Genomic DNA, 26,365 nt, shown 5'->3' with positions numbered 1-26,365 from the left:
CACAGATGCACAAAATGGCAGACAATTAAACTAATAAAAAAAAAACTTGGTTTGCTTTTTGGTTTGGCACAGCGTGTTAAAAACTGCCCAACCAAAGAGATTGGTGCTTTATTCACGTGCCTGGAACTGCGTAGAAGGCGCTGAAGCAGTAAAACACGAGTTGGTGGTGCTTAAGCACAAAACCCTCCTGCTGAGCACACAGATACCCAAGAAGACAAAGAAGAGGAAGTAGATGCAACAAGGCAAGAAGAATGTAGAGCTGCTGGTCTCTTTGGTGTCTGAACACAAAAAACTTGAGGACAAACGACACGGGTACTACAACAATCTCCATAAGGAGTTATGGAGAGAAAATGCAGAACAAATATGATTAGATGGTGAGTTTCCATCGAACCCTGTTTGATCTGCAATCAAATCAAAAACCCCATCTGCTGTCAGGGAGTGCATTTACACATTCACAACAGAAACCACTTAGATCTGAATACGTCAAAAAACACTTTGACATGTTCAGTGTTTTACATTTATTTTGAGAATTAAAAAAAAAAGGCCAGTAACATGCATACTGCATGCCTAACTAAGTGTGGGATAACCATACCGATTAGCGAATAATCTGAATGAAAATTGTAATTAGTTTTGTTAATGTCATGTAAAAATCTTACTGCGATTAAGACATTACTTGATTACATATTTGGTGCACATGTAAATGTAATCACTGTGAATGTTTACATGATGCCTCAATGCAATAGTGTTTAAACTTCACCTTGAGTAAATGCAATACTACAAACTAATGCAACAAAGCTCAAGGTAACCATAAATAAAAAAGTGGCAGACAATGAAATTAAACAATAAGGTTTGTAAACCCTGTAAATCACATTACTGCTCTGACTAAAGTGCGCACGTGCAGACATACAGCAATTCATGAGTAACGTCAGTTCAGTCATGAAGTTGCAAACACCAAGAAACATGCATATTTTGGGTCAGAGCAGTAATACAAATAAGGTTTACATGGTTATGATCAACAAAATTAAGTACATACTACAATTGGGAGCTTAAACTGCATTGAGCAAAGAGTTGCAGTTAAGTCTCAATAGTGCTGAAAGTCCCAGTATATGGATTTGAAATGCAGAAAAAGCAAATGTCACTTTGCCATAGATTTGAAGAGAACACCTAGGATGCACAGCAGCACGTGCCTGACACCGTTTAAGCTTTTGGGGAACACAACCTTAGTGGGGTCCTGCTGGAGGGACAACCCAGAGTAATTAGGAAACTAGGAAGTCATACAAGAAAAACAAGAGCTACAATTGGTCTCATTGAGTTTTATTAGGCTTAAGCTCCAAAGGAAAAAGCATCCTCATGACTTTTCCAGTGTCCAGTAGCAAGTCAGGGAATCCGCCAAAGGGACTCCTCACTTGTTGGCGAAACCTGTAGATCGAGTGTGACAAGCAAGAGAAGACAGATTTGGGGCTGCGGGGGACAGACTCATGGATACTGGGACATAAAGGGGTATTTAAACCCAGGAGGTACAAAAGGTTGAGGGCCATAAAACTTTGGGTACATTGGATAACCTGTGAATGGGTTAAACGGGGCAGCAGTGGTTGTGGAAGTTGTTGTTGTAGCAGGTGTAGTGGTTACAAATGGGTTCTTGACGTGGTACATGTAGGGATGAAACATTGGGTACCTAGGCAGATGAGGCTGTGGTGCTCCTGGGAAACCTTTAGAAAAGTAATGTGGATAAAACATGGGATACATATGCTGGAACATTTGTTGGCCAGGGGCTTGAGAAGTCGTTGTCGGTGTCGTCGTTGTAGGTGGCACAGTAGGAGGAACACCATGATAGTGTGGATGCCACCAGGGGCTCCCAATCGGGAAAGGGTAAAACATTTGTTGACTGTGAATTAGGTCCTGGGCCACAGAAACAGTAGAGGCAATGGTTGTTGCTGAAGTGGTTGTTGGGGTCAGCGTTGGTTGCATCACAGGACAAGCAAGAATCACTTCCCTGTCACCATACAACAGAGGGAGCATCATGGACGCACCCTGAGGAAGACATGAACCATTAATAGCATACATGTTGAATAAGACCAGTGCACTCAAATAATCATACCTCAGTTTCCCAACAGCTTCCTGTGAACGGCACAGTGACAACCAGTGAACCACCAATAGACTCCAATGTGAGTGAGCATATAGAACGTACTAGAAGCAGAGGCTGCCATGATCCAGCAACTAAAAGGAAAACTAGTGTCAAGCTCACATATACCTCTTAACTTAGATTGAATTCAAATAATTAAGTGACTTGCCTTTAACTTTGACATCACCTGCTCCAACATCAAGTGAGATGATCATGCCAGAAGGGTAGCAGGAGACTGTAGGGAGGCGAGGACTCATGGGACAAGACATTTGCACTGGAGCCCCCATAACAACAAGTGGCAGAACATAACTTCCACCCTGTTAGGAGATTTTTAGGAGGGGGGGGGGGGGGATATTGTGCAAGGCTTCACTTAGTTGGAGCAGAGTTACAGCACACATATTTAGCATGCACACTAACCTGTTGTCTGACATGACAGCCATGGTATGGAGCAACAAGAGAGATATCTCGACGTACTCGCTTCAGTGAGAAACCACAGCTGGCTGGCATTTCAGACAAAGGCACTGGTGACTGGTCTCCTGCAAAAAAACAAACAAGAGTAAAAAGGAAGGAAAAAAAACAACAAAAAAAACTAAAACAGCTTACCTCGATCCACCAGAAAACGCGGCATCCTTAATCCTGGAATGCGCAAGGTCATTGAATCATTTGCACAGTGCACAGAAGAACCCAGGCGTTGCAGCTTAGCTTTAGCAAGGTGGAACCGATCTTTAAAAGAATTCAAATTAAGTTGTAGTTCCCATTTAAAACTAGGTACTTTAAATTAGGATCTCTAATTACCTTCATTTGACTGGTATTCATGAGACTGTTCTGCTGATCTCAGATCAGATACTGCACCTTGAGCACCAATTAAAAGTTTGCCAAACCGGATTGTGCTTTCAGAGACCGCTCCATAAGAAGCATCACCCATTTCAGAAAAGGCCTCAAGGCCAGCACTCAAAGAACTTAACATTATCACAGCCATTATTAAATGCAAGATGCCCTTTGTCCAAGGCATGGTGAGCTTGATGTCCTACCCAAACAACTGCAAAAAATATTATTGAAAGCACCGTAACTACACAAGTTGACCAGCTTAATGACACTCACTGTGCTATTTGTACTCAGTTTTGACTCACTCGCTGATACTGGCAGACCAATCAAATATATTCCTCAATCAGATTGTTGTTTTCACCTGTGCCTCATTAAACTGAGAGTTAGCACAAGGGCTGTGTGCAGAATCGCATACTCTTGAGTGGATACTTAGGGTGCTTCTCAATATCCCTCTTCGTTTCCTTGCTCCTCAGGGCCCGTATTTATCAAGTTTCTTAAAGTGCAATTTTTGGCCCCATTTACACGATGGGAAAACGCAGACATTTCCCTCCGTTTTGCCCTGTTATTTACAAGAAAACGCCGCTTATATTCCTGAAAACAAATATTTCTAAAAACTCCGGCCAAAGTGGAGATTTCTGAAAACGCTGGTTATGTGTTGCCATGTCAACTGGCAGAAACAGGGTTTTAGGTTCTCAAACGTCACATTATGCGCCAGAAAATGCTTATGTCATGTGAGTGCCCTATGTTTAGAGTTTGTTTTTTTTACTTTTGTGCAAACGCTTTTGACCTGTTTGCATTTGCAAACGCAACTGCTGTACATAAAGGAACCTTGCGCCATGTCTGTTGTTTTAAAGGAAACAGGAAGTCGCTTGTGCTATTCATTGTTGTCAACGTTGTGTGCACAATGTTATTTTTGAAAATGGAGTGGGGGAAATATTAGTTTGTATAAATACCCGGCTATGTGTAAATGTGGCCTTGGTCTTAAGTGCTGAAAATTCATGAAATTTACTCCTACTTTCAAACTTAAGTATAAAATAAAGTTATCAAATGTCCTAAAGCTAAGAATCACTGTTACTCTCCCAGTTATTTTAAGAGGGTTTGAGAGGTCTCAAGTGGTTAGGAGTTGCTGGTAGGGGCTTGTGATGGCACTGAGGAGACAGAGATGTGAATCTTTCAGGAGCGGAAGAATGGTTTTAAAATGTTTGTTGATGAGCAGTTCATCAAACAGTATTGTTTGATCAGAGCAGGCTTCATCTTTGTCAGCGCTGGTTAATGTTGGGCTGAACTGCCTTTTATAACATGTTTCCGCTGTTCGACTAATTCAGTGAGCAGTAATGCTTCTTCCTCCCACCAGTTCGGTTTTCTTTTGGGTTAAATCATACAATCCAGGCTTTATAGGGAGGTCAGTGAACAGTAGCCTGACAAGCCAGACCCACATCAAGATGTTTGGTCTGGAAACTCACCATTGACATGGCTCAATCTCCCTTTTAAAGAAAACTTCAGTGCCGTTCTTTGTTCTTTTCTCAGAGAAAAGCTCAACTCCAAGTCTTCCAGAGTCGCAGTCAAAGCTGATTCGAAAGACCGCCGTTCGCCAGTTTTTGTGTTTACTAGTAACACACAAGCGCAACTAGGCCATCATTATGTTAAGCCAAGCCCACTGACTCTATACACAATGGCCCTCATTTATCAATCTTGCGTGGAAATGGGCGTATATGTTGGCGTAAGATTATGCTTACGCTCCTCTCACCGCCTGATTTATGAAACTGTGCGCACCTCTGCAATCCAGGTGTACGCAATACCTGCTCTTGATAAATGCCGTGGATGAAACCGATCGTCATTAGAATAACACGGCCCTATATATTCAAGTCTCTGCCTCCCCCTTGCCCTCATTTTACGCCATGGACAAACAGAAGACGGCAAAGAAGCGAAACTTCTCCAACGTGGAGATCGGGCGCGTCTCAATCATCTTACTAGTCCACTAGTCAGGGCACTGATTAGGACAGAAGTCAATGGGTTGACTCCCTGATCAGTGCCCTGTCTATTGAACTAGTGAGATGATTGAGACGCGCCCATCGAGACAATTACCAGGGAAGTGGAAAAAAGTGAAATTGTTTTATTTGGGAGTTTAAAGAGTGGGATTAAAGGCACCCAAAAATCAAACGAATATGGACCCAAATTACGAGTACTGTTAATAGTGTGGAGGTTAAGAAGCGCATTCCAGCAGTTTAAAGCTGTTTGGATGATAAATTATGCCTACCTCACAGTGCATTATTTTACAGCACATGTTTTGAAACAATTAGCATTTAATTTCGTATCACGGCACATGTATTGGGGTGTACGATATGATGATGTGATGTGGAGTAGCCTACCATTCATTCACATTAATAATTGCATGACAATTTGTAAGATTCTTTTTATTATATTTTTATGATTTTTATTATTAATGACGCTTATTGTTATTTAGAAGAAGAATGTCGTTATTATTTATTTTATTAATATTTAAAAGAAGAAGAATGTAATTTTTATTATTTTGTCAGTCTGAATTATTCAGTCCCAGTCCGTGGTCAGCTGCCGTACAGACTCGCAACTGGAGGAATACATGCCTCAAATGCTTTAGTAGCCTATAGTCACACAAATTAAACATTGAATATGTTGCACAAAAATAAACACCTAAGTTTATAATTACTATGTTGTTTTTGTTTTTTACAGTGGGTCATAATATAGCAGATCTTTATTCAGTGCGTTTTATGGTCTTAGGAATTGTTTTTCTCAAACGTGCGTACACCACCTCCTGAGTTGGCGTAGGATTTGAGCGTGTCGTACGCCAACGTCCATATTGATAAATCTCAAAGTCACCGTGGGTTTGGGTGTACGCAAGGTGTACGCTGGAAATTTGGTGTACGCACTTTTGATAAATGAGGGCCAATGTGATTGGCCTGACCAGGGTTTGGTTTTTAAAGCTCAGACGTGTATTGAAAGTTGCTAGACGATACTCGCGGAATATTAGATTTGCTGCCGCTAGGGTGCGTCTAGATTTCTAGGTGAACAGCACACCCGTTTTAAATTTGTAATTTGTAGGACATGGTGGAAAAGGTGTTTATCTTTCATTTCCAATGTGTATATCATAATGTATTCTCTTGAAAATTCTTCAAGGTGTGTTTTGAATGTACACATTCAGTGTAAGTTTATCTGAGTATTTTCTTGAACGAAATCTGTTCAGTGACGTTAAAGAGAGCGAGGATATATCATTTTACTTGATTCAATTCCTCTGTCCTTGCATCTTTTCCTTGCGTCCTTCCCTTGGATCCTGAAGGGGTGGAGCTAAGGCGTGAGGAAAGAAAGCTAGGAAAGGAAACGAGGATGCACAAATAAAAATTGGGAAGCACCCTCAGAGTACGATTACATGACAATGATGTACTAAAAGCGGAAACGTTTTTTCTTTGTACAGATCACAACGTTATCAAAGCAATCCCCGTTCAAAAAGATCCATGAAAACAATAACACTGTATTATGCAAGTAGACAAGTAGTTGGACAAGTAGTTGGCGATTTCACTTTGTAAAGAAATACGCATGTACGCATTATTTTACTACAACCAAATACACATGTCTAGACTGTGATGGTATTTTTCATTCATTCTGAATTCACAACTAACATTTATTTTTCTTGCAGCCAGGATTAACATTTATGTGCGTTTGAAACCTAAATGTCCCCAGACTTTGGGCAAAATCAGTGTGTCTGAGAGAGCTTTGATTAAAAAATAAAATATATATTTTTTGATCCCACCAGAAGGGTGCATTTCAGAAACAAAGATGTAATACAATTTTAAAACAGGTCAAACACCTGTATCTTTTATACACACATTTATATTATTATTTTGCTCTTGATTCGTTTAAGTAATAAAGTAGAAGTAGACATTAGGATACCTTTAACTAGGGCCATGCACAGACATTTTGAGAAGCAGTGGCCAAACCAAAAAAAAAAAAGGACAACCATATTGTAAACACATTTGTTTGGCTTAAATGCTAATTCAATTTATGTTGTTGTAATTATGCTTAGAAAAAAGTTGATTCTGCCCTAATTTGATATCATATTTAATGAAATGTTGTAGATTTATGTAGCAAATTAGAATAATTGTTAAATATTTTCAGTTTTATTCAAAGTAAATAAAGCAACAGTTTTTCAAGAAGGGCAGATTATGTAAAAGTGTGTGGGGTGTCTTTTTTAAATATATATTTTAAATATAGTTAAACAATATAATTATTTGTTAGGCTACTAAGTATTATTATCTCATTCAATGCTTTCAGAATCTTGTGTTAAAATGTTTTTATTTGGTATTACAGCAGAACATGGATTGTAAATAAAATTGCAAACAAATACAATTTACATCTTAGCAAATAGGCCTGACAAATAAAAAATGAAATAAGATTATAATAATTAACAGAAAATTTAAATACGAATATGAATTAGTTACCAGAATCTTTAAATTCTGTATTTTTTAAAATATATTTTTATATTAACATTTTAATATTTATTGAACAATAATTCATTATTTTATTGATCAAAAGCAGAAAATATTACAAACTTTGCTAAATATTTTTTTTAGTGTATATACAACACTTTTATGGGAATCCTCCAATAATTTGGGCATGAGGTAGGGAAGGGGACAAGAGGAGGACAAGAGGGCCACCTTAGACGATGAGGGCAGAAGGGCAGTGGCTCTAGCCACTGGGCCACCCCCTGTGCATGGCCCTGGCACTTTTGAGGGTTTTTTTGTGGCATTTTTATAAGCTGTTTGATTGATTCTAGGGCCGTAAAGACTGGTTACACTCAGAGTGGATGAATTGCATTTGTGTCGAAGACTCAGGATCTATTGAAGAGAATGTGTGCGACACAGAAACTCTTACAAAGCAAAAACAAACACTCTTTTTTGAACCATTAAAGGTGCAATAGGTGATTCTCTACAGATTTTTTTTGTTATGCTGGTTCTCATCTTATTCTTATAGCAAACACTAAATGTTAAGTGGTCTAGCTGTATTTTTATAAATATATATCGTCTGTGGGAGGTGTAGAACCATAAAGTGTTCTTTCAACCATTGCATTCTGTCTGAATGCTAACAGGCTAAAGTTAGCATTTCCTAGATCACCAATTGCACCTGTAATGCATCACTCACTTAAGGGTTAGTTCACTCAAAAGTGAAATTGATGTCATTAATGACTCACCTGTTAGGTTAACACACCCTAATGTCGTTCCACACCCGTAAGACATCCATTCATCTTCAGAACACAGTTTAAGATATTTTATATTTTAGTCACAGAGCATATGCAGTCTATGCACACTATACTGTCCATGTCCAGAAAGCTAATAAAATCATCATCAAAGTAGTCCATATGTAACATCAGTTAGTTAATTAGAATCTCTTGAAGCATCGAAAATACATTTTGGTCCAAAAATAACTTTATTCAACATTGTCTTCTCTTCGGTTTTCTTCCAAAAAGAATCAAATGGTTCATTATTCAGTGAATTGATCAAAGATTCGGGTCACCAATGTCACGTGATTTCAGCAGTTTGGGAGTTTGACGCGATCTGAACTGCTAAAATCACGTGACATTGGTGACCCGAATCATTGATCGATACCCTGATTCATGAACTGTTTTAATCTTTTTGGAGGAACACAGAAGAGAAGACACTGCTGAATAAAGAAAAACATCAGTGCATCTAAACACACTCCTAAACCTTGTGGAAAGCCTTTCCAGAAGAGTTGAAGCTGTTATAGCTGCAAAGGGTGGACCAACACCATATTAAACCCTACGGATTAAGAATGGAATGTCATTAAAGTTCATGTGCATGTAAAGACAGGTGTCCCAAAACTTTTGGCAATATAATATATTCAAGGAACATTATCTGAAAACAAGTTCTTTTTTTTGTTTGTTAAATTCTTTAATGTTTTTAAAATGTTTAGATATATTTTAAAAAGGCAATACGATTGATTTATTTTTGTTGGTGAGAATAAGCCTCAAAGATCTAAAATCTAAAAAGTTTTGCCATTCTAGTGATTGTGCCATAGTGTTCCTTAATATAAGTTTCTTTTTATTCGTAGGTCACACGATAGCAAGAACATGGCTGCCTTAAGGAGGAGCAACAAGACTCCTCAACAACCCCTAATGGAAAAGGAGACCATCTTGTTTAAGACACTGACATTATGGAGGATTCACTACAAGCGAAAGATGGACAAAATTATTGTAGACAGTAGATGGCTACCTTGTTTTGACAGAAGATATAAGGATGAACAAGGACCGCTATATAAACCTGAGGTTTCCACTGAAGTTGCTGGACACACAGGTGCTCATGTGAGAGACTGGATCCATCAACTGAAAGTGAATTTCTGGATTTCCTTCAGCTCTCTTGTGTGTATGTGTGTGCATGTGTGAGAGAGGTATGTGGGACTTGAAGGAAAAACTGTGGACAGTTCAGACCTGCCTGGGAGCTTGTGTGTCTGTGTGTCTGTGTGTTAGTCAGGTTGATGATGATGAGACAGTAGTTTAAACTGTTTATCCGCTTTCCAGCACACAGCAAACTTTATATTCATGAGTAGGGAGGGGATTGCTTTGAATGTGTGATTCACAAAATATTGTCAATTTGCTCCTGTGGGTCAAGTCATTACCCTGAAAATGTTTCCTTTAAGTCATTTTGCACTTCTAATTAGGGTCGCTGAGTAGGATCATAATAACAAATTAAAAATTCATGGGCGATTTTTGTTGTTGTTGCACTATATAAGATTATATGGAGACATTTTCCGTTTTCTAGTCTTTTACTGTTGGTGTAAGATGGAGTACAAGAAAGAAACATTTATAAAGCTTCCTTCCACAAATGCAAAGTAGAAATGCAAGTGATGTAGACATCAGTAAAACAATGGTAAACAGTAAGAGTACAGCTCTTCCTTGCTGTAAAAAATGTTACGTAATGTGAGCTTTACAGATGCAATTCCCTCCAAAAAAAAAAAAACGTTAAAAACTGACAGCTGGCTAAAAACATCTATGGTACTCTGTAAAAAGATCTACAAACCACTTAAATACAGTTTTTAAATTACATCCAAATAAATGAATAAAACTGACAAATATGTTTAAAATGATGATGCATCAGACTCTCATTGGGAACTGTTATATCAAGATCACATGACCTGCTAAAAAAAATGATTCAAGGTGTGTATGACAATAAAGTTCCGCAAGAGTGATTCGAAAACACACAGAGCCATCTGCTCTCTAATTGGTCTCACAGTGTGTAACAAAGTTCGTTGTTATGGAAAGAAGAAGGCTGGAACCGGCGAACATTCAACATACTTTGATGTTATACACACGATCAGTCTGTGCAGTGCCGATTCAAGTTTAACATACCTACTAGCAACCCCCAATTACCAGACACTGTTGGGTTTAGAAGAAACTAATAACAGGGTGCCAAATACATCTGCATAAAAAAAACTTTTTAAAAAATGTGCGTAACGCTACAGTACATCCATGCCACTAGGTGTCAGAATAAAGTCCAAGGCCATTGTTGTATGCCAGTGAAACATAACCAGAAAGTTATTTAGTGCTTTTTTAAACAAGGTTTTTAAACTTTTTTTTTTTTTTTTGGTTTAACTGTGAAGCTCTCAAAAGTACTCTGTGAAGTTCTGAAAACAGGTTAGCAATGTGCTGACTGAGATTATGAACATGTTTAAAGATAAGCTCCGATGTGAAGAGGCATAACTCATGCCCAATACTGCAATGTAATAAAGTTTGAAATAGAATCAGCTCCGCTATTCATCACTGGTTTTCTAATCTCAATGAGTTCCTCCACAGACTGCACAACTTAACCTAAATTTGATTTCTGAACTCTAATCGGCCCTTTTATTCGCTCTTGCTGAGCTTTACCTTTTTTTTAGGGTTGGATCGAACTTGCAGAAAAGACGCTGCCCATTGTGTCTTTATCTCTGTATGTCTTTCTTAGGGCTCTGGTGGCTTGTGAAGTGTTGAATGAGGTTTTCTCTCTTCAAGACAGCCCTGTACGCTAGGCTCGCCCTGGGCCTGCCCAGACGTCTTCCAGGCTTCAAAGCCCCTTCAGACTCCAGCCGTCTGCTTTGTGAGCTGTGATGAATGTATCAGAACCACTGTGATTCCAGTGTTGAGCCTTGGGAGATGGGGTCGAGTGCCATCTCGAATTCTCATTACTGAAGCCCCGGATACCGCCAGCCCTCTCCTGGGATGGGCTGGGTGTATTTTTAGGTCTGTTACTATTGGGAAAAGCTTATCCTGTTCTCGTTTCAAATGGTCAACTGGAAGAGCAGATATAATGATTGTGAACGTATTGTCATTTTTTTTCTGCGAAGGTGTGTGTGTCTGCTTGTGTCTGTGTGCATATGTTTATCTACAGATCCGTCTAAAAAAAGGCTTTGTTGTATCGCAGCGTTCACCTTGCTTCAGCCTTGATGCAAACACCGAATGAAGACTCTTCGCTTGTCAGCCCTCGTCCTCCCGAGAGGCTGCTGTGCTCTGAGGATGAACTTGATACATAGTCTGACCCGACATTACTTTTGGTTGAGGAATCAATATTTGAAGAGAATTTTTTCACCACCCGCTAGTGGCCACGGCCTGCCATTGCAGATCCGACCGTCGCAGAGAGAAGAAAAATGAGATGAGAAACACCAATAGGTCAGTAATATTTCAAAGAACAACAGCATTGCATTTGTGGATGTGTTTGAGTGGTATTGGCAGAATAAACGCACATTCAAGCCCATAATACTCAAATAATGTATACACACTCCCACTGTTTTCTATACACAACCCGCCTCGGAGTGCATTAAACAGCCTGGGAGGAGACGTGCCGTGCACGGCCCACATCTTCGATTGGCGGATCGACGTTCAGCTCTGCCGGGTGACCTCAGCACGAGCCTCTCATGAAAATAAAGAAAGAGAACGCCAATGAGCATAAGATTGCAGGCATATTTCATAAGAGAGTTTACTGTTTGTGCTCAAATCTCTCTGCGTCCCAGGAGCCCACTTAAACACTGGCTCGCTCCGTGGGGTGGCACGTACCCAGCGTTCTCCTCTGCAATGAAAAGAAACAAAACCTAAAGCAAAGATAAACATAAGCAGTGCTATTTCTACTCGGCTGTCATCCGTTGTCGGGTTCAATTTATATTCGCTGGAGTGAAAATTTCTTACGGCTGTGTTTGTGTAGAAAGTGAATTGAAACCTTGATATAAACAATTGATTATCATGTGCTATGAGGGAACCGTTGTAAACACTGGGACTGGGGAATGTTTATTACAGAACACAGCGCACACGCTGAATCGTCCCCGAACCCAGAATGAATTTGAATGACATTCCCTTCATATCCAGTTCTCAAGAATTCTCCATTGGCACCGCTGTCACAATACAATTTGTCAAAGTGCTACAGAGCATAAATAATCTATGATGTAAAATGCTTAGATTGAATAATTTATGGATACTAGACTATGAAATAATGAAAAGCAAGTATGAAAAGCAAATGACATCTCAGCTAGTCTTTGAATTAGAGTGATGTTCTGCTTGCTTTGACAGCTGAAATTAATTACTGGATATGACTACCAGCTAAAATGCTCTCAGAAAGTACCATTGCTTTTCCGGGGATTCGCAAGGAGACATAAAACTTGGATTTTGAGGACACATGGGACAAGTAAAAAAAAAGAAAAAAAAAAGACATTTTTGGTCACTTGACAGTTCTCTCTAGACATTTTTTGTTTTGTTTATGTACCTCACTGTATGTAATAATGCTTGTGGTTTGAATATAGATATGAATATAGATATGAATATAAAGATTGAATATAGGGTGTCAAACACACGTAGGGCCACAGCCAACCTTGCTCTAATGCAAAAAAGTTGCCAGCCACTGCCAGCTTTTTTTGATCATTTTCAAAAAAATGTCATGGGCCCTAGATTATTTTTCATATCTGAACATGAATATCAAAAGAAGGAACAGACCGTCTGATTTTAAACAAAGAAATGTTTTATTCTAGCTTCATCCGTTTATTTTCTATCAACACTTAAATGTGGGTGTTTCATAAAAATAAAAAAATGAGCAAAAAATTATCTTTTTTCAAAGGCTACATCCAGAACCACTTCAGAACGATGATCAAAACATCATAAAATTCTAATATATATATTTAAAACTTTGTTAGAGATTTTTTATTTATTTATGAAAAATTAGGTCTTTATTTTATTTAAAACTTGATATTTAATATTTTAATTTTCAAACTAACAATATGAGCTTTACCAGTGAGCAGTCACAATATAATAAATAATTCACAAATTAACTGTCTCCATGTCCAAGGGCCAAATATAATGCAAGTGTTTCATAAGAGAACGTGAGAACGTGAGTGTTTAGAGAGTCAGTGAGACACAGCCCGTGACCCAAAAACCATTAGCTTTGTTCGACTCTTCACGCTGCAATAATCCAAATCTTTTATCTCCCAAAACCAATTAACCACTCCAGCATTCTATGTTGACCCCAGCGTTTGCTCTGGATATGGGGTTCAGGAACATCCCTGATTCATTATCCTCAGATACCACCCTGCTTTTCACTAATGTGTGCCAAGGGAGGTGCCAATGTGACCGAGCCTGATAACATAGACGCCTGTGGGCACCCACTTTCACTCATGGCCAGGGCTCTGGAGCTGCAGGCGCATTGTCATGGCACCGCTAGTGTGTCGGATGGGATTGAAGCAGCAGATATTGCGACATTCGTTACATCTGTGTGTGCTTTGAAGAAGAGCCTTAGTAATGGAGGAACCCGGAGAGAGAAACAAATGGTGCTGTGTATGTCGGGGTACGCGGCATGAGCGTTTTTAGGTTATGTTTTGTTTTTATGTGTCATCTATATATGTATGATACAGGATATTGTCGCACATACGGTGTGTAAATGGATCAAAATGTGCCTGTCAGTGATAAAACCTATGCATATGTGATATTACGCCGTTCAGTTGTGTCTTGGTATGCGTACATCCATGCAGGCGCGTAAGTGATATCACCTCTGAGACTTGAAACTGAGCTGCTCTTTCAGTCTTCCTTCCTCCCGGTGGTATCGTGACAAGATGGACAGATTTCTCATTCTCACATACAGCATGAACATAGACTGCCAAACAACACTTCAATAATCACACAAATAGACCCGATATGCGGAGACGTCTTAAAAAACCTTAGGAAAATGATGTAATATGATCTGATTGGATATGAAAGACATGTTGCCTAACACAGCCTGGGAGTGTCTTTTTAAAGAGTTATTTAAAGAACTTTGCCCTCCAAAAATTGTGGGAATATGATGTACTGCCGTTCTTAATTACTGTCAAGGAGGCAGCGTGCAGAATGAGATTTCGAAACTGCAGTTAGCAAACGACCCACGGCAACATTTGGGTACAGTGCTAAACAACTGCCTGAGAAAATGTTGTTTTCTCTGGCACAGAACAAGTGTTGAAATGTTTGTTGTTAGTGGCGTTTTTTCCCCTTATATCTATCATACATAATTCATCATTCATGCCCAGAATGCAGGATTTGTAACCGTTTAAAAGATTAATAGCTTGTTTACTTGGAAAATTGTGTCTGATTTCATGGGTGGGAGAGGGGGAAAAGCTTGGAAATGATATGGACTTTGGAGCATAAAATGAACATATTTCTGTTCAAAGTGAAACAATTAATATTGTCTGTGAATAACTAACATGTATCTCGAGTATTTTCTAATGTACTGCCTTAATGGCTTTCCCTTCCTCTTTATTTTACTTGTTTTCCCTGCTTTGCTTTGCTTTTCTTTCCCTTTTTCTTAATCCATTTTACCTTCCTTTCTTCCTTCCATTTTCCCTTCTTGGTTTTACTTCCTTTCCTTTTACCTACCTTTCTACTGTTAAGTCTTTCCTGGCTTCCTTTCTTACTTTTATATTTCTTCCTTCTATTTATTTCTCTTTCTTTACAATTTTTCAATCCTTCCCTCTGTTGGTTCCTCCTGCTGCCATTTCCCTCTTTCCTTTTTTCTTATTTCCTTTCTTTTCTCTTTCCTTACTTGTATTCATTCATTACTTTTTTCCTACCTCCTTCAACTCAGGGTTCCATCCATCCATCCATCCATCCATCCATCCATCCATCCATCCATCCATCCATCCATCCATCCATCCATCCATCCATCCATCCATCCATCCATCAGTTCCTTCATCTGTTCTTTTTCCTTCCTTCCTTCCTTCCTTCCTTCCTTCCTTCCTTCCTTCCTTCCTTCCTTCCTTCCTTCCTTCCTTCCTTCCTTCCTTCCTTCCTTCCTTCCTTCCTTCCTTCCTTCCTTCCTTCCTTCCTTCCTTCCTTCCTTCCTTCCTTCCTTCCTTCCTTCCTTCCTTCCATCAGTCTTTCTTTACTTCTGTTTTCCATCCTTTCTTCCATCCACCAGTTCCTCCATCTGTCCTTTTTCCTTCTCCTCCCTTCCTCTTTCCTGCACTTGTTTTCTTTTCCCTTTCTTCCATTTCCTTCTTTAAATTACTTCCTTCCATTCCTATTTTAAACCTTCCTTTTATTTATTTAACCAGGTAAGTCAGTTGAGAACAAATTCTTGTTTAAAATGACATCCTGGCCAAGATGCAGCATAAAATTAATAAAAAAAATACAACGATAAACATTACATAAAAAACACACAAATAACTAAAAACAAGTACAGTGATCTTGTATCATTGAGCAAATTGATTTCTTAAAGGAGGAGAGTGAAATAAATGCTTTAAAGTCTGCTGCAAATGATTCCAATTGTAGGCAGGCAAAATGAATGACCAAAAGCGGTACAGACTTTAGGTATACATAAATTAATGAACTTGCTAGAGTGCAGATTACATCTAATTTTACGAGTATTAAGAAGTGATTTTAAATATAATGGTGTTTTCCCAAGAAGAGTTTTATAAATAAACAGAGACGAATGAATTTTGTCTACCAGAAAAAAGAGAAGACCAATTCAATAAATAATACAAATGACAATGATGAGTGTTAAATGAAGCTCCAGTCGCAAAACGAATTGCAGCGTGATAAAGAATATCCAGTCACCATAATCCAAAAACCAAAAGTTGTTTTGAAGTGTGTAAAAGAAGATTTATTAGGAAAAAGAATACTAATACGAGATTTAACCTTTCTAAAGCAATGCGTTTATAGCATTCAACAAAATCCATCTATGAGCCATCTAATGAGTACATTTATTTTACCATGTCCCTTTTCATTACCCTTCTTTATTTCCCCTCAACCATTTATTTTTTCCTATCCTTCATTATCACATTTTCTTTCCTGTCTTGCCATTTCCTTCCTTCCAAGAACAAAATGGATATTCAGAGAGAGAGAGAGAGAGAGCGAGAGAGAGAGAGAGCGAGAGAGAGAATGAGAGAGAGAGAGAGAGAGAGAGAGAGAGAGAGAGAGAGAGAGAGAGAGAGAGAGAGAGAGAGAGAGAGAGAGAGAGAGAGAGAGAGAGATTTGATATTTTTCCATATGTTGTCCCATGTCCTCTTGGAAGAGGAAGGATTATAAGAGGAAGTATTATACTGTTTCTCTATATTAATTATTGCATGTTTATTAATCATGGATGCTTGCGTTTATCTCGTAAATGTGGTGCTCACTAATTGTTCATGACATTTTCTGTCCCAGTTCTCATTTCTCTAGAGAGTAATTCTATGAACTGTGTGGCGTGTGTTAGTGTGTTTAAGAGGGTGTGTGTGTGTCTGCGTCTCTCTCTTTCTTTCTTTTTTATAAGTTTCTCTCTCCATCTCTGAAGGTGTTGGCAGGCTTGTCACGTTTAATGTCTCCCAGCAGAAGAAGTGTATTTAAGATCGCAGGGTGTGATCAAGATGAAGATCCTGTACGGGGTACAGTGTCAAAGTGTATGAGTGGAGACCTGCATCTGAACTCTGTGTGCTTACTTAACAACTGATCATTTTTAAACATGGAGAAACATCACAACCCTGAACAGCAGCAGCAACATCAGTACTTATTTGCACTTACTCATTTGTATTTATACAGTGCATTTATTTTTGAAGAATTATGTTGCATGTAAGCTGAAAATTCCTGTCGTGGAAGAGCAACATGTAAGAAGATATATGTGTTAGAGTGTGTCATAATAGAGTGTGTAAAAATTAACGAACAACTGTAATGTTAAGCTTACATGTAACACCTTTCTTCAAAAAAAAAAAAAAAAAAATGTACTGTATAAATGATTGATTTTTTTCCAGTCATTTTTAACTACTGTCTGAATCCGTATTTACAGTAAAAAGCTCAGTGTAATTTACAAGAGTATTCAGCTAGACAAACCTGACATTATTGTATAAAATAGAAAGCAGTTCATATCAAGAGAAAAAAAACAAAACAAAACAAAAACATGAAAATTGTATATAACAAATGTTTCCATGGTGAAAAAACATTTAGACCAGTGTGGCTCACACAATGAAAAAAAAAAACACTTTTTGGTGGCATTGGCCAATTTTGGAGAGTTCTGATGTTCCAACAAACAGAATTTTAAGACATTTTTTTCAATACGGCAAAATGATTGAGAAAAACTGTAACTTGAGAACGACCAAATCACAGTCAGTGAATTGATTTGATTTATGAATGAACTGTTTAAACCATGTCCAGTTCACAGTTCAGCCTGCAAAAGGCTTCTTTGGTATTACACAGATACAAAACATTCAAACGCATCAGTAAATATATATTTTTATATTAACATTATATTGCAGTGAACATTTATATGCTAGTTATGGCATTCATTTTGTCAGATATCCTTTATAATACAGTACCCAGTCAACAAGTGAGATCATTCGATGATCACAATGACATCACACTAGGGGCGAGGACAGAAACGTTTGTTTTTCAGACGGGTGGGCCTTCATAAAACAGGGTGGGCAATTCCTATCAAGTATGAAAAGTCACACAAGATCAAATAAGAATGAATGTGTGTATGGTCAGACATAAGTTGTCACCATACTATTAACATTTGACCAAAATCAAGCTCAGATGGAGTTGAGGTTTTTGATCTGTGAATTTCAAAAAAATTAATGTCACAGATACATGTGTTGTCCATCATTAAAAACCGCACTGCGAATGCATTAGCAGGTAGTTGATGAATCGCAAGTGTTTGATTTATGAGATAAATGTCATGATAGCAGTCGGTGGTGAGGCCGAAACCAGCACATTTAGTGCAAGTAGACTTTGACTATTTAATTTTACTTAACACTATTTTATATTTCCGCTATATTGAAAAGACCTTTTTGAAGGATATTGGTTTATGTCCTTTTTTGTTACTTGAGCTTAGGACTCGAGAGTTTATAGATGTGTTGACCTTGATTATATTGCAATATTGAGGTGTTCAGTTAATTTTGATTTTAGGAAATAAACATGATTTATGATCTTACAAATCAACAGTTTCTTATTTTCACTGGCATGTCTTTTAGATGTTGAGCACTAGTGCATCGTTGAGCCTATATTTCATATTTTATTAATAAAATACTTAAGTCCTGTTAAAATCAGATACTTTAAAGGGTTAGTTCACCAAAAATTTAAATTCAATAATTACTTACCCTAATGTCATTCGACACCTTTAAGTCCTCTGTTCATCTTCTGAACACAAATGAAGATATTTCTGTTGAAATCCAATGGCTCAGAAAGGCTTTCATTGACACCAATGTCATTTCCTCTCTCAAGACCCATAAAGGCACTAAAGACGCCGTTACAAAGTCCGTCTCACTACAGCGGCTCTAACTTTTGGAAGCGTCGAGAATAGTTTTTGTGTGCAAAAACACTAAATAATGACATATAGTGATGGGCCGATTTCAAAACAAAGTTTCGAACGGTTATCAGCGTATTGATTCATGATTTAGATCGTGTCAAACCGCCAAACTGCTGAAATCACATGACATTGGCAATCCGAATCCTGAATCGATGCTCTGATTCATAACGTTCGTTACACTTTTAGCTCGCTGTGACCTCACATTGTGAGTATCATGGGAGCTCATGGTGAGATCTCTGAGATCAAATTGTTGACTGGGTAAAAATGATTAAATTGCATATTGCAGGAAGTTATAATATTTGCATACAAAACTGGCAAGTTCATCTGGGATGAAAACATGTCATCAATGAGCTGTCACATTGATGTTTGATAGATTAGGCTTGTGCTGCACACTGTGTGTGTCAGTCTATCAGTATAAATATTGACATAGTATCTCCTCTGACATGTGTGATGTCTACTCCTCATTTCTTCGGTGAGGATTTTTTTTCCCAGGAGATGGGTTATATGCCAGACTCCAGCAGAAATATTCTCCAAGAGTCAACAGCCCCCACTGTACCAACTTAGTAAAGGACATTTCTTACATTGTAAAGTCTCAAGTCATTACTGAATGTGGAAGCACTCTGTGTGTGCCTCAGGTATAAAGTTATGAGGACAAATTTTCCCCCAAAATGTTTTGTTTTCCATGAGGAAAACAGCTTATAAATCAGACTAAGTGATGTTTGGCAGAAACTTTTCTCTGATGTGTAGGTTTAGGGGTAAGGGTAGGGTTAGAGGACAGAATACAGCTTTTACAGTATTTTACAGAAAGCACTGATTCTGAACTCAAAGACATGTCTTTACTGTAGTTTTGAGTTTTCTTGCCGGAACATACACATCACAATATCCTTCATTTATACATTATAATGCTCAAGGCATATGAAAAATAAAGGGTCAAGTCCTTGTTGAGTTGCGTTATTAGTGTGTTGTCACCATCTCGTCACCATGTCACCAATAGATTTAACGTGGTTTAGGGGCATCACATTTCCGCGGTTGACCAATCACCACACACTGATCCAGCTTACCAATCAGAGCACATTGGGCTTTTAAGGAGGGGCTTCATAAAGACAGGAACTAAACAGTGTTAATGAAAAAGTGCCATGTTATAAAAGGTTTTTTTTTTCATTCAAATTTTTCATTTCATTTTTCATTCAAAACATTCAAACATGAAAATCTATTCTAGTAGACCCCCAAAACTTAATCAACACTTTGTAAAATGACATAATAGTTCTTCTTTAAAGGGTTCATGATATAATTTTAATGTTCCTTGAACTTCACTTAAAATGTTCATAAACTAATTTGTACAAATCATACTAGTGCTCCACCTTGGCTTCTCCCTCCCTTGGCTCCACCACAAACCATCGTCCTGATGCCTCCACCGGGTTCCCTTATCATCCTGCCTGCACCTTTATCTCTGTCTGTCTCTGCCCAGACCAGGGGTTGCTCATTGCCACGTCTCTTCTCCAGGGTGAGCAATATAGAGTGGGCTCTTCAGGTCTTCTACACCTGGGTTTCCATCTCCAGCAGCTCCATTTCCATCAGTCGACCCCAGGGTGTTGCCAGCCAAGTCAACACCATGGCTCCTCCCTCGACTCCACCCTGGGGCTTTGTGCTGGCTGGACTGATCATCTGGTTCCTCATGCTCTTGCCTCCTACCTGTTATCTCCAGTGCTTGTCTGAGTTTGATTATTATATTAAAGCAATTCTTCATCGAGTGATTTTTGCAGCAACCAAGCTGTGACAATAGTACTATCCTGCTAATAAAAATATTATATTAATCTTTATTTAAATGTTTAATATTACATGTATTTATATAATAATTTAAATAATAAAATTCTTATTCATATTTATTATTATTAATGTTTATTATATTAATAAAAATATATTTTAGTCAACTTTGATAAAAAGGAAATCACATTCTAAAGAACCCTCCAAAAATTAAAGAAATAAATACACGTTGCTGAATAAAAAAAATGTCTCAAACTGTTCACTCAAACAGGCATTTATGTGTTATTTGTTAGAATTCTGTATATAATATCGAAATAAATTGGAAAATGATGTGCTTGAATCTTGATATGAATTCCTTTTATAATTATAATCCTCTTAAACTTGTAAATTAGAAAAAACCCTAAAAAACATGATTTTTTAAATGTATTTATTTTGTGTCTTGTTTGATTGAGCATGTCACAGATGTCTTCAGATCATACTGACAAAACAAACGTTTGTTGTGAATGTCCCTTTGGCTTTTGAAGTCTTCCCTTTTTGAACTGTAATAAGTTTTTTCCTTTTCTCCTCATGCTTACCTAGACCAATCCCACAAATACCCAGGTTTCTCTTGGCTGTGTTCCCAGTTTGTGACATTCAGACAGGGATAGATGGAGCGCGTGGGTATGTGTGTGTCGTGCACATGCTTTGTCTGACTCTCTGCCACCTGCTAGCTGCCTGTGAATGCCAAGGTGCCTCCGGGCATTCGCCGGCACACCACTGATTCACATGTTTCCCATCCTGCCCCTGTGTCCTTTCATTACCACTGACTAAGGCCTGGGGCAGGGGGCTCTCTCCGTCTCCTTCTCGCTCGCTCGCTCTCCCTCTCATCTCATCTCCCTCACTCCCTCAGGAGGAGACCACCGCATTGCTGATGTGACAGGAGCACAACACTAGCCGTCCTCCATCTGTGGAGTGCCGTCTGCTGCCACCCCGTTGCGACCCTTGACTATCTCCAGGAGTTATAAGGCAAGGGCAGCAACCGAGGGTCAGTCCCTGCTCTGTCAGGGGCCTGGAGAGCTAAGGCGAACGTGTCAGCCGGAGGTGGGGTGGGTCACAGACACCATGTTGACGTGCTGACCTACAGAGATATCTCAGGTCAGGGGAGGGTTGTTAGAGACGTGCAAAGTTTCAGTTAATCAGACTTCTGTATCTGTGCAATCTTGCATATCTTGCAATGTGGCTTCTGTGCGTTGGCATTGTTGTTTCGGTCTCATCTCATTAGTATTCATATCTAATATTTACATGTAGCATCTAAACCAATCTAAAAAATAAAAGTATTTAAATGTGCAAAGCCTTAGAAACATAAAAATATCTTTATATTATATTTGGCATAAATACATAGGCCTATATTTAAGTGATGCACCAACATATTGGCCAATAATTGGTATTGGTAGATAAAAAGCTATTATTTCCACTATCGACCATTTTTCGACACTAAAAATTATTTTAAGCACTCCTCCCATCCAATAATCGTGAAGAGCTTTCTTCAGATAAGAAACAAAGTCTCAGCTTTTAAATTTTGTCCCCTTTTTCATGCAATTGAAACAATAAATGCTGTCAATAAATAAACTCACTCAAACCACTGCCGTCTGCTGCTTCTGCTACCGATTGCTTTTAGAGGGAAGGCTGCCCATAAATGCTGGTCTAGTATCTGTTTTATTTCATATTTGTATGGTTAATTTGTACTATTAGATAGATATTTTTAGCCCTTAACCTCACCTTCACCCTAAACCTAACCACGTCTCAACAATATTAAAAATTGAACAGGCTGATAAATGCCTATCGTCAAGGACAATGATTTGTCTATTTTAGGGCAACATTGTTACAGTTTAATCACAGACTGTACATTTTTACTTAAAAAGTAAGTAACCTGGTTGCCTTAAAATTTTGAGTTTATTGAAATTAAAATTTTGAGTTGATACAATGAAGGAAATTTGTTTAATAAATAGAAACTCAAAATACCACAAAAAAATTTGATAAATCATGAAAATAGCACAATTTGGCATGTTTCACTGTCATCAAAAATAAAACACACACAATTACCCAATATATTTACAAAATCTTTTAATAATCTTTTAATAAAGGTTGTCGAATCTCAAAAATGTTCATTGTATTAACTAAACATTTTAATTTCAATGAAATCAAAATTTTAAGGCAACCAGGTAACTTTTTTTCTAAATCATTTTTTACAGTGCACAAGAACTGAGCAGTATTAATTTACTTATAAAGTAAATTATGAATTACATTTCCTTAATTATGTAAATAATAGGCTATTTTTATTTCAAAATGAAGACAATTTGTCAAACAAGTAGTTGTTTGAATAGTACGGTTATTCTTTTAACATTTCTACCGTGACTCGTTTTGCTTATATAAAGTGAAGCATTGTGCTAGAAAACATTTTGTAATTCTACATTTGTGATGGTAACAGCACAGGTTTCATTGTCTACACAAATGTACAAGAGCATACGAAAAGTGTCCCTATATGACAGTTTATTGGACGACGGCTTATAAAAATAGGTCTTTTCAGAGATGGAGCAAGTTATTCCAAAAAAATTTTTTGGAATATTGTGCTCTGAATAATTCACAATGAAACTAGGATGTGTAATAAGGACGCAAATAGGGGCAATTTTCATTTTATGGTGAATTAAAATTTTTAAAATGACGTCTCAGCCTGCAGATGTTAGCCTGTTTCTCACTGTTTTCCACACAAGGTAGCCGGTACATCCTAACTTGTTTACTCATCAGGCTCTATTGGCCTATCATACACAGATTTCACACTGCGATGGAAATGACGTTACCCAGCAGGCTGCAGGAATCTAGTCTCGCCAAAACCCCTGTGTCATCGGTCTTTCCGACAACCACAGCAACATGACTACATTATGATGTGCATAATATTCACGAACACAATAACCTCACTTTCAGTCAGGGACAAATCAAACACACTTACAATCAAACAAATTGTCATGCAGATTGCCAATTACTGCCAGAGGTAATTATGAAATTGTGGAAATTACAGTTTTGCCATTGTAGAACATTTTGGAAAATGAAACCTAGGGAGGTTTGTGAATACCTTGCACAGGTGGGCATCTAAAATGGTATCTTTCGTAGAGATCGGCAGTGAAATTCCAAGTTGATTTAGACAGTCTATTTCATAAAGTGTGTGTGTGCGTGCGTGTGCGTAGATTTTCAGACCACAGAGGAAAGCAATCTACATAAAGTGTTTTCGAGTGAAACCCCAGCAGGGATGAATCGTATTGTTTTTGAAAAATAGAGCTGCCATTACAATACATGCGTGTCAGATAAAGAGGTTACGGGGATCAATTTGGTCCCAAGATCCATTAGTGACACTTTAATTACATTAGGAACAATGCTATGATAATTACATTGTCAATAATTAATAGCCTTTTAATGCAACAAAAGCATTGGGAACACAGTCATCTGCTAATAGGTTATTACTGAGTTGATATCATCAGCAATTCCATAATGTAAGTATGTGCTAACAAGTAATGGTAATGGTGTCAAACAGCATACTATCATGTATCAGGACAGTCCAGCATGTCATTGCATACTAATCAGTTAATTAGCTTATTAGTCCTGAATAAAGAGTTTCATTGCATGTTATCCAACTGGTTGAAGTCTCATACATGAACCCATCTGAACCAGGTTGAAAGATGAATATGAATATGCAAGATACCCATGTTATCTAAAGCAAAAGTTATTCTATTCTATTTAAAAATGTTGAAGTCAAGTCACCTTTATATATATTGCACATTACATATTGTTACTTATTATTTATATTACATATTACACATATTGTTTCAAAAAGCTTTACAGTGATAAACAGGAAATAAACATAAGACCCAGGACCAGATATGATGAATGAAGATCACATCTGCTTCTGAAATCGAATACTTCTCTTGTATTCAAAAAACAATAGGTGAAAAGTACCTGGATGACCTATTTACTTCCGGTGAGATTCTGAAGTGCGCATTCGATTGACACTTTACTATCCCATGAGGCCACGGGAGAGGATTTATGAATGGAGGTGAAGCAATGCAACTGACGCTGGTAGGTCACGTGATAATGACAACATGGCAGATGTAGTATGTCGATTTACTATCTGGATGACAACCAGGATCTCGTTATAGCTACAAAGTGACCCATTGATGTCACAAATCTGAGTTTCAGGCTCCAGTTTGTCTGTCAGATGGTCATTTAATTTCCCCTGCTTGTCAGTTGCTCACCTCACAAACCTCCGGTCCTCTGGGGCCGTATTCACAAAACATTTTATCTTACCACTAAGAGTTCTTCTAAATACCAGTAAAGGTTCTCTTTTCTCTTGACCTATCACAAAGAAACCAACTTTTACAAAGGAATAGGGAGAAATCTGAAGCTAAGAGAAAGGGTGGGGTACACCTTGTTGTTATGGAGGATGTAAACACACTTACTACTATACTACCCTATGTCAAAAAATTTGTTATTATCCTTTTCGTGACATTTAATTCATCCTTTGTTATGTGACAAAACATCTTATCTCAAATGTGTGTTGTTTTGGAGAAAAATGGTAGTTGTTTGTACAGTAACTGCAAAAAGCCCTCAAAGCATGAGTACAGTAACAGTTTTCATGGTGAACACACATAATATATTGAATATAATAGAACTGTCCATAAACACAGCTCAGTGTAACAGTTATTCTTTAACTTGACAGTTGTCTGTTCAACTTAAAACACACTCTCTTTGCGGACGCAGTTTGAAGACTATCTGGTCTGGGTTCGGGGCAAATTCCGAGCCCGGAGCCCTGCACCTGACAGCATGCCAAATACGCATAATCTTTACTCTGTTTAGTTTGATGTAAGTGTGAACTAGTGAAAGATTGTAAAAGATTTTAGGTGTCACTAATTAAAAAAGTATCTGTTCAGTTAATTTTCAGCCTCTTAGATGTCGAGAGTTCTGAAGAATTCAAGTGACAAATTAGGTTTTATATACAAAGTTTGAGAGGAGGTGTATATACAGTGGAAACAGCCGACTCACCTATAGTTCCCTCGACAGTTCTCAGCCTCTCTAAATCCTCACTCTGCCCAGCCAAGGATATGGGGGAGAACTCTAAATTCAGAGCTTGGAGCCCTCAATCCCCTCAGACAGCACAGCTTATTTTACTTTATCCGATCTAAATGCGTGTCACTGGCCTCACTGTTTTATTTGTTCCAGCGATCCAGCTGCTAAACACTTCCACAATAACCTCCATGAAGGTACAATTTATGAAGTTTAATCATGAAAAGTGTGAAACTACAAAGAAGAGAAAATACACAAGTATAAATTTCACAAAATAGATAAATCATTACACAAAGCAAAGAACCAACAACAATACAGTAAGCAAACGCATAGATTCATACTTTCATTCATAATGCTCAGCAGACAAAATCAATCAAATTCACTTACAGATATTGCATTTCGAAGGGCTTTGATAGGCATGATGAAGTTCCACTCCACTTTTTTGACCAAGGGAGTGAGTCTACTTCATTTGTACACTTCAGGCAGCTTAATATACCACAATGCAACATGATTGTGACGTCACCGCATATATACCCCACCACAAACAACTCTATGATATTTTAATCATTTTTAAAAACATTTAAAACAACCCAAACACACCTATATACATATATAATGCTGCATTAAACAATTTCGTAAAGGAAAAAAATAAATAATACATCAACGCCATAGTGGATTCTATATTTTTATGATTCCAAGTGATCAAGGGCTTAGGACGTTCAGTCCGTTGCAAATATTTATTTTACTTTATCCGATCTAAATGAGA

General features: G+C 37.9%; 2 protein-coding genes across 2 annotated transcripts in view; one reads left to right on the top strand and one right to left on the bottom strand.

Annotated features, from left to right (window-relative positions):
* The window catches only part of tafa4b (TAFA chemokine like family member 4b), an 85,170-nt gene extending 75,092 nt beyond the window's left edge, over positions 1-10,078 (top strand). Inside the window, exon 6 of the mRNA XM_067431190.1 lies at positions 9,047-10,078. Coding sequence (XP_067287291.1) covers positions 9,047-9,058 — 12 coding nt within the window. The 3' untranslated portion in view covers positions 9,059-10,078. The remainder of the gene's footprint in view (positions 1-9,046) is intronic.
* Positions 1,294-3,211, bottom strand: LOC137058082 (uncharacterized). Its single transcript, XM_067431243.1, has 6 exons — positions 2,918-3,211; positions 2,726-2,845; positions 2,540-2,658; positions 2,292-2,439; positions 2,099-2,217; positions 1,294-2,031 (listed from the first exon to the last, which is right to left on the bottom strand). The coding sequence occupies exons 1-6, from the start codon at positions 3,132-3,134 to the stop codon at positions 1,477-1,479; spliced, it is 1,278 nt and encodes a 425-aa protein (XP_067287344.1). The 5' UTR covers positions 3,135-3,211; the 3' UTR covers positions 1,294-1,476.
* Positions 10,079-26,365: the final 16,287 nt, after the last annotated feature.

Source organism: Pseudorasbora parva, chromosome 22, assembly GCF_024679245.1.
Source record: "Pseudorasbora parva isolate DD20220531a chromosome 22, ASM2467924v1, whole genome shotgun sequence".
NCBI lineage: Eukaryota > Metazoa > Chordata > Actinopteri > Cypriniformes > Gobionidae > Pseudorasbora > Pseudorasbora parva.
Note: the sequence above shows the minus strand (reverse complement) of the source record. Positions and strands in the feature narration are given on the sequence as shown.

Bases quoted from the DNA above. Each gene is read 5' to 3' on its own strand.
- LOC137058082 (XM_067431243.1), bottom strand. From the start codon at position 3,134: ATGCCTTGGACAAAGGGCATCTTGCATTTAATAATGGCTGTGATAATG. The intron at 2,846-2,917 runs GTAATTAGAGAT...ATTCTTTTAAAG, and splicing joins TGAATACCAGTCAAATGAAG to ATCGGTTCCACCTTGCTAAA. The intron at 2,659-2,725 runs GTAAGCTGTTTT...GTTTTTTTGCAG, and splicing joins GCGTTTTCTGGTGGATCGAG to GAGACCAGTCACCAGTGCCT.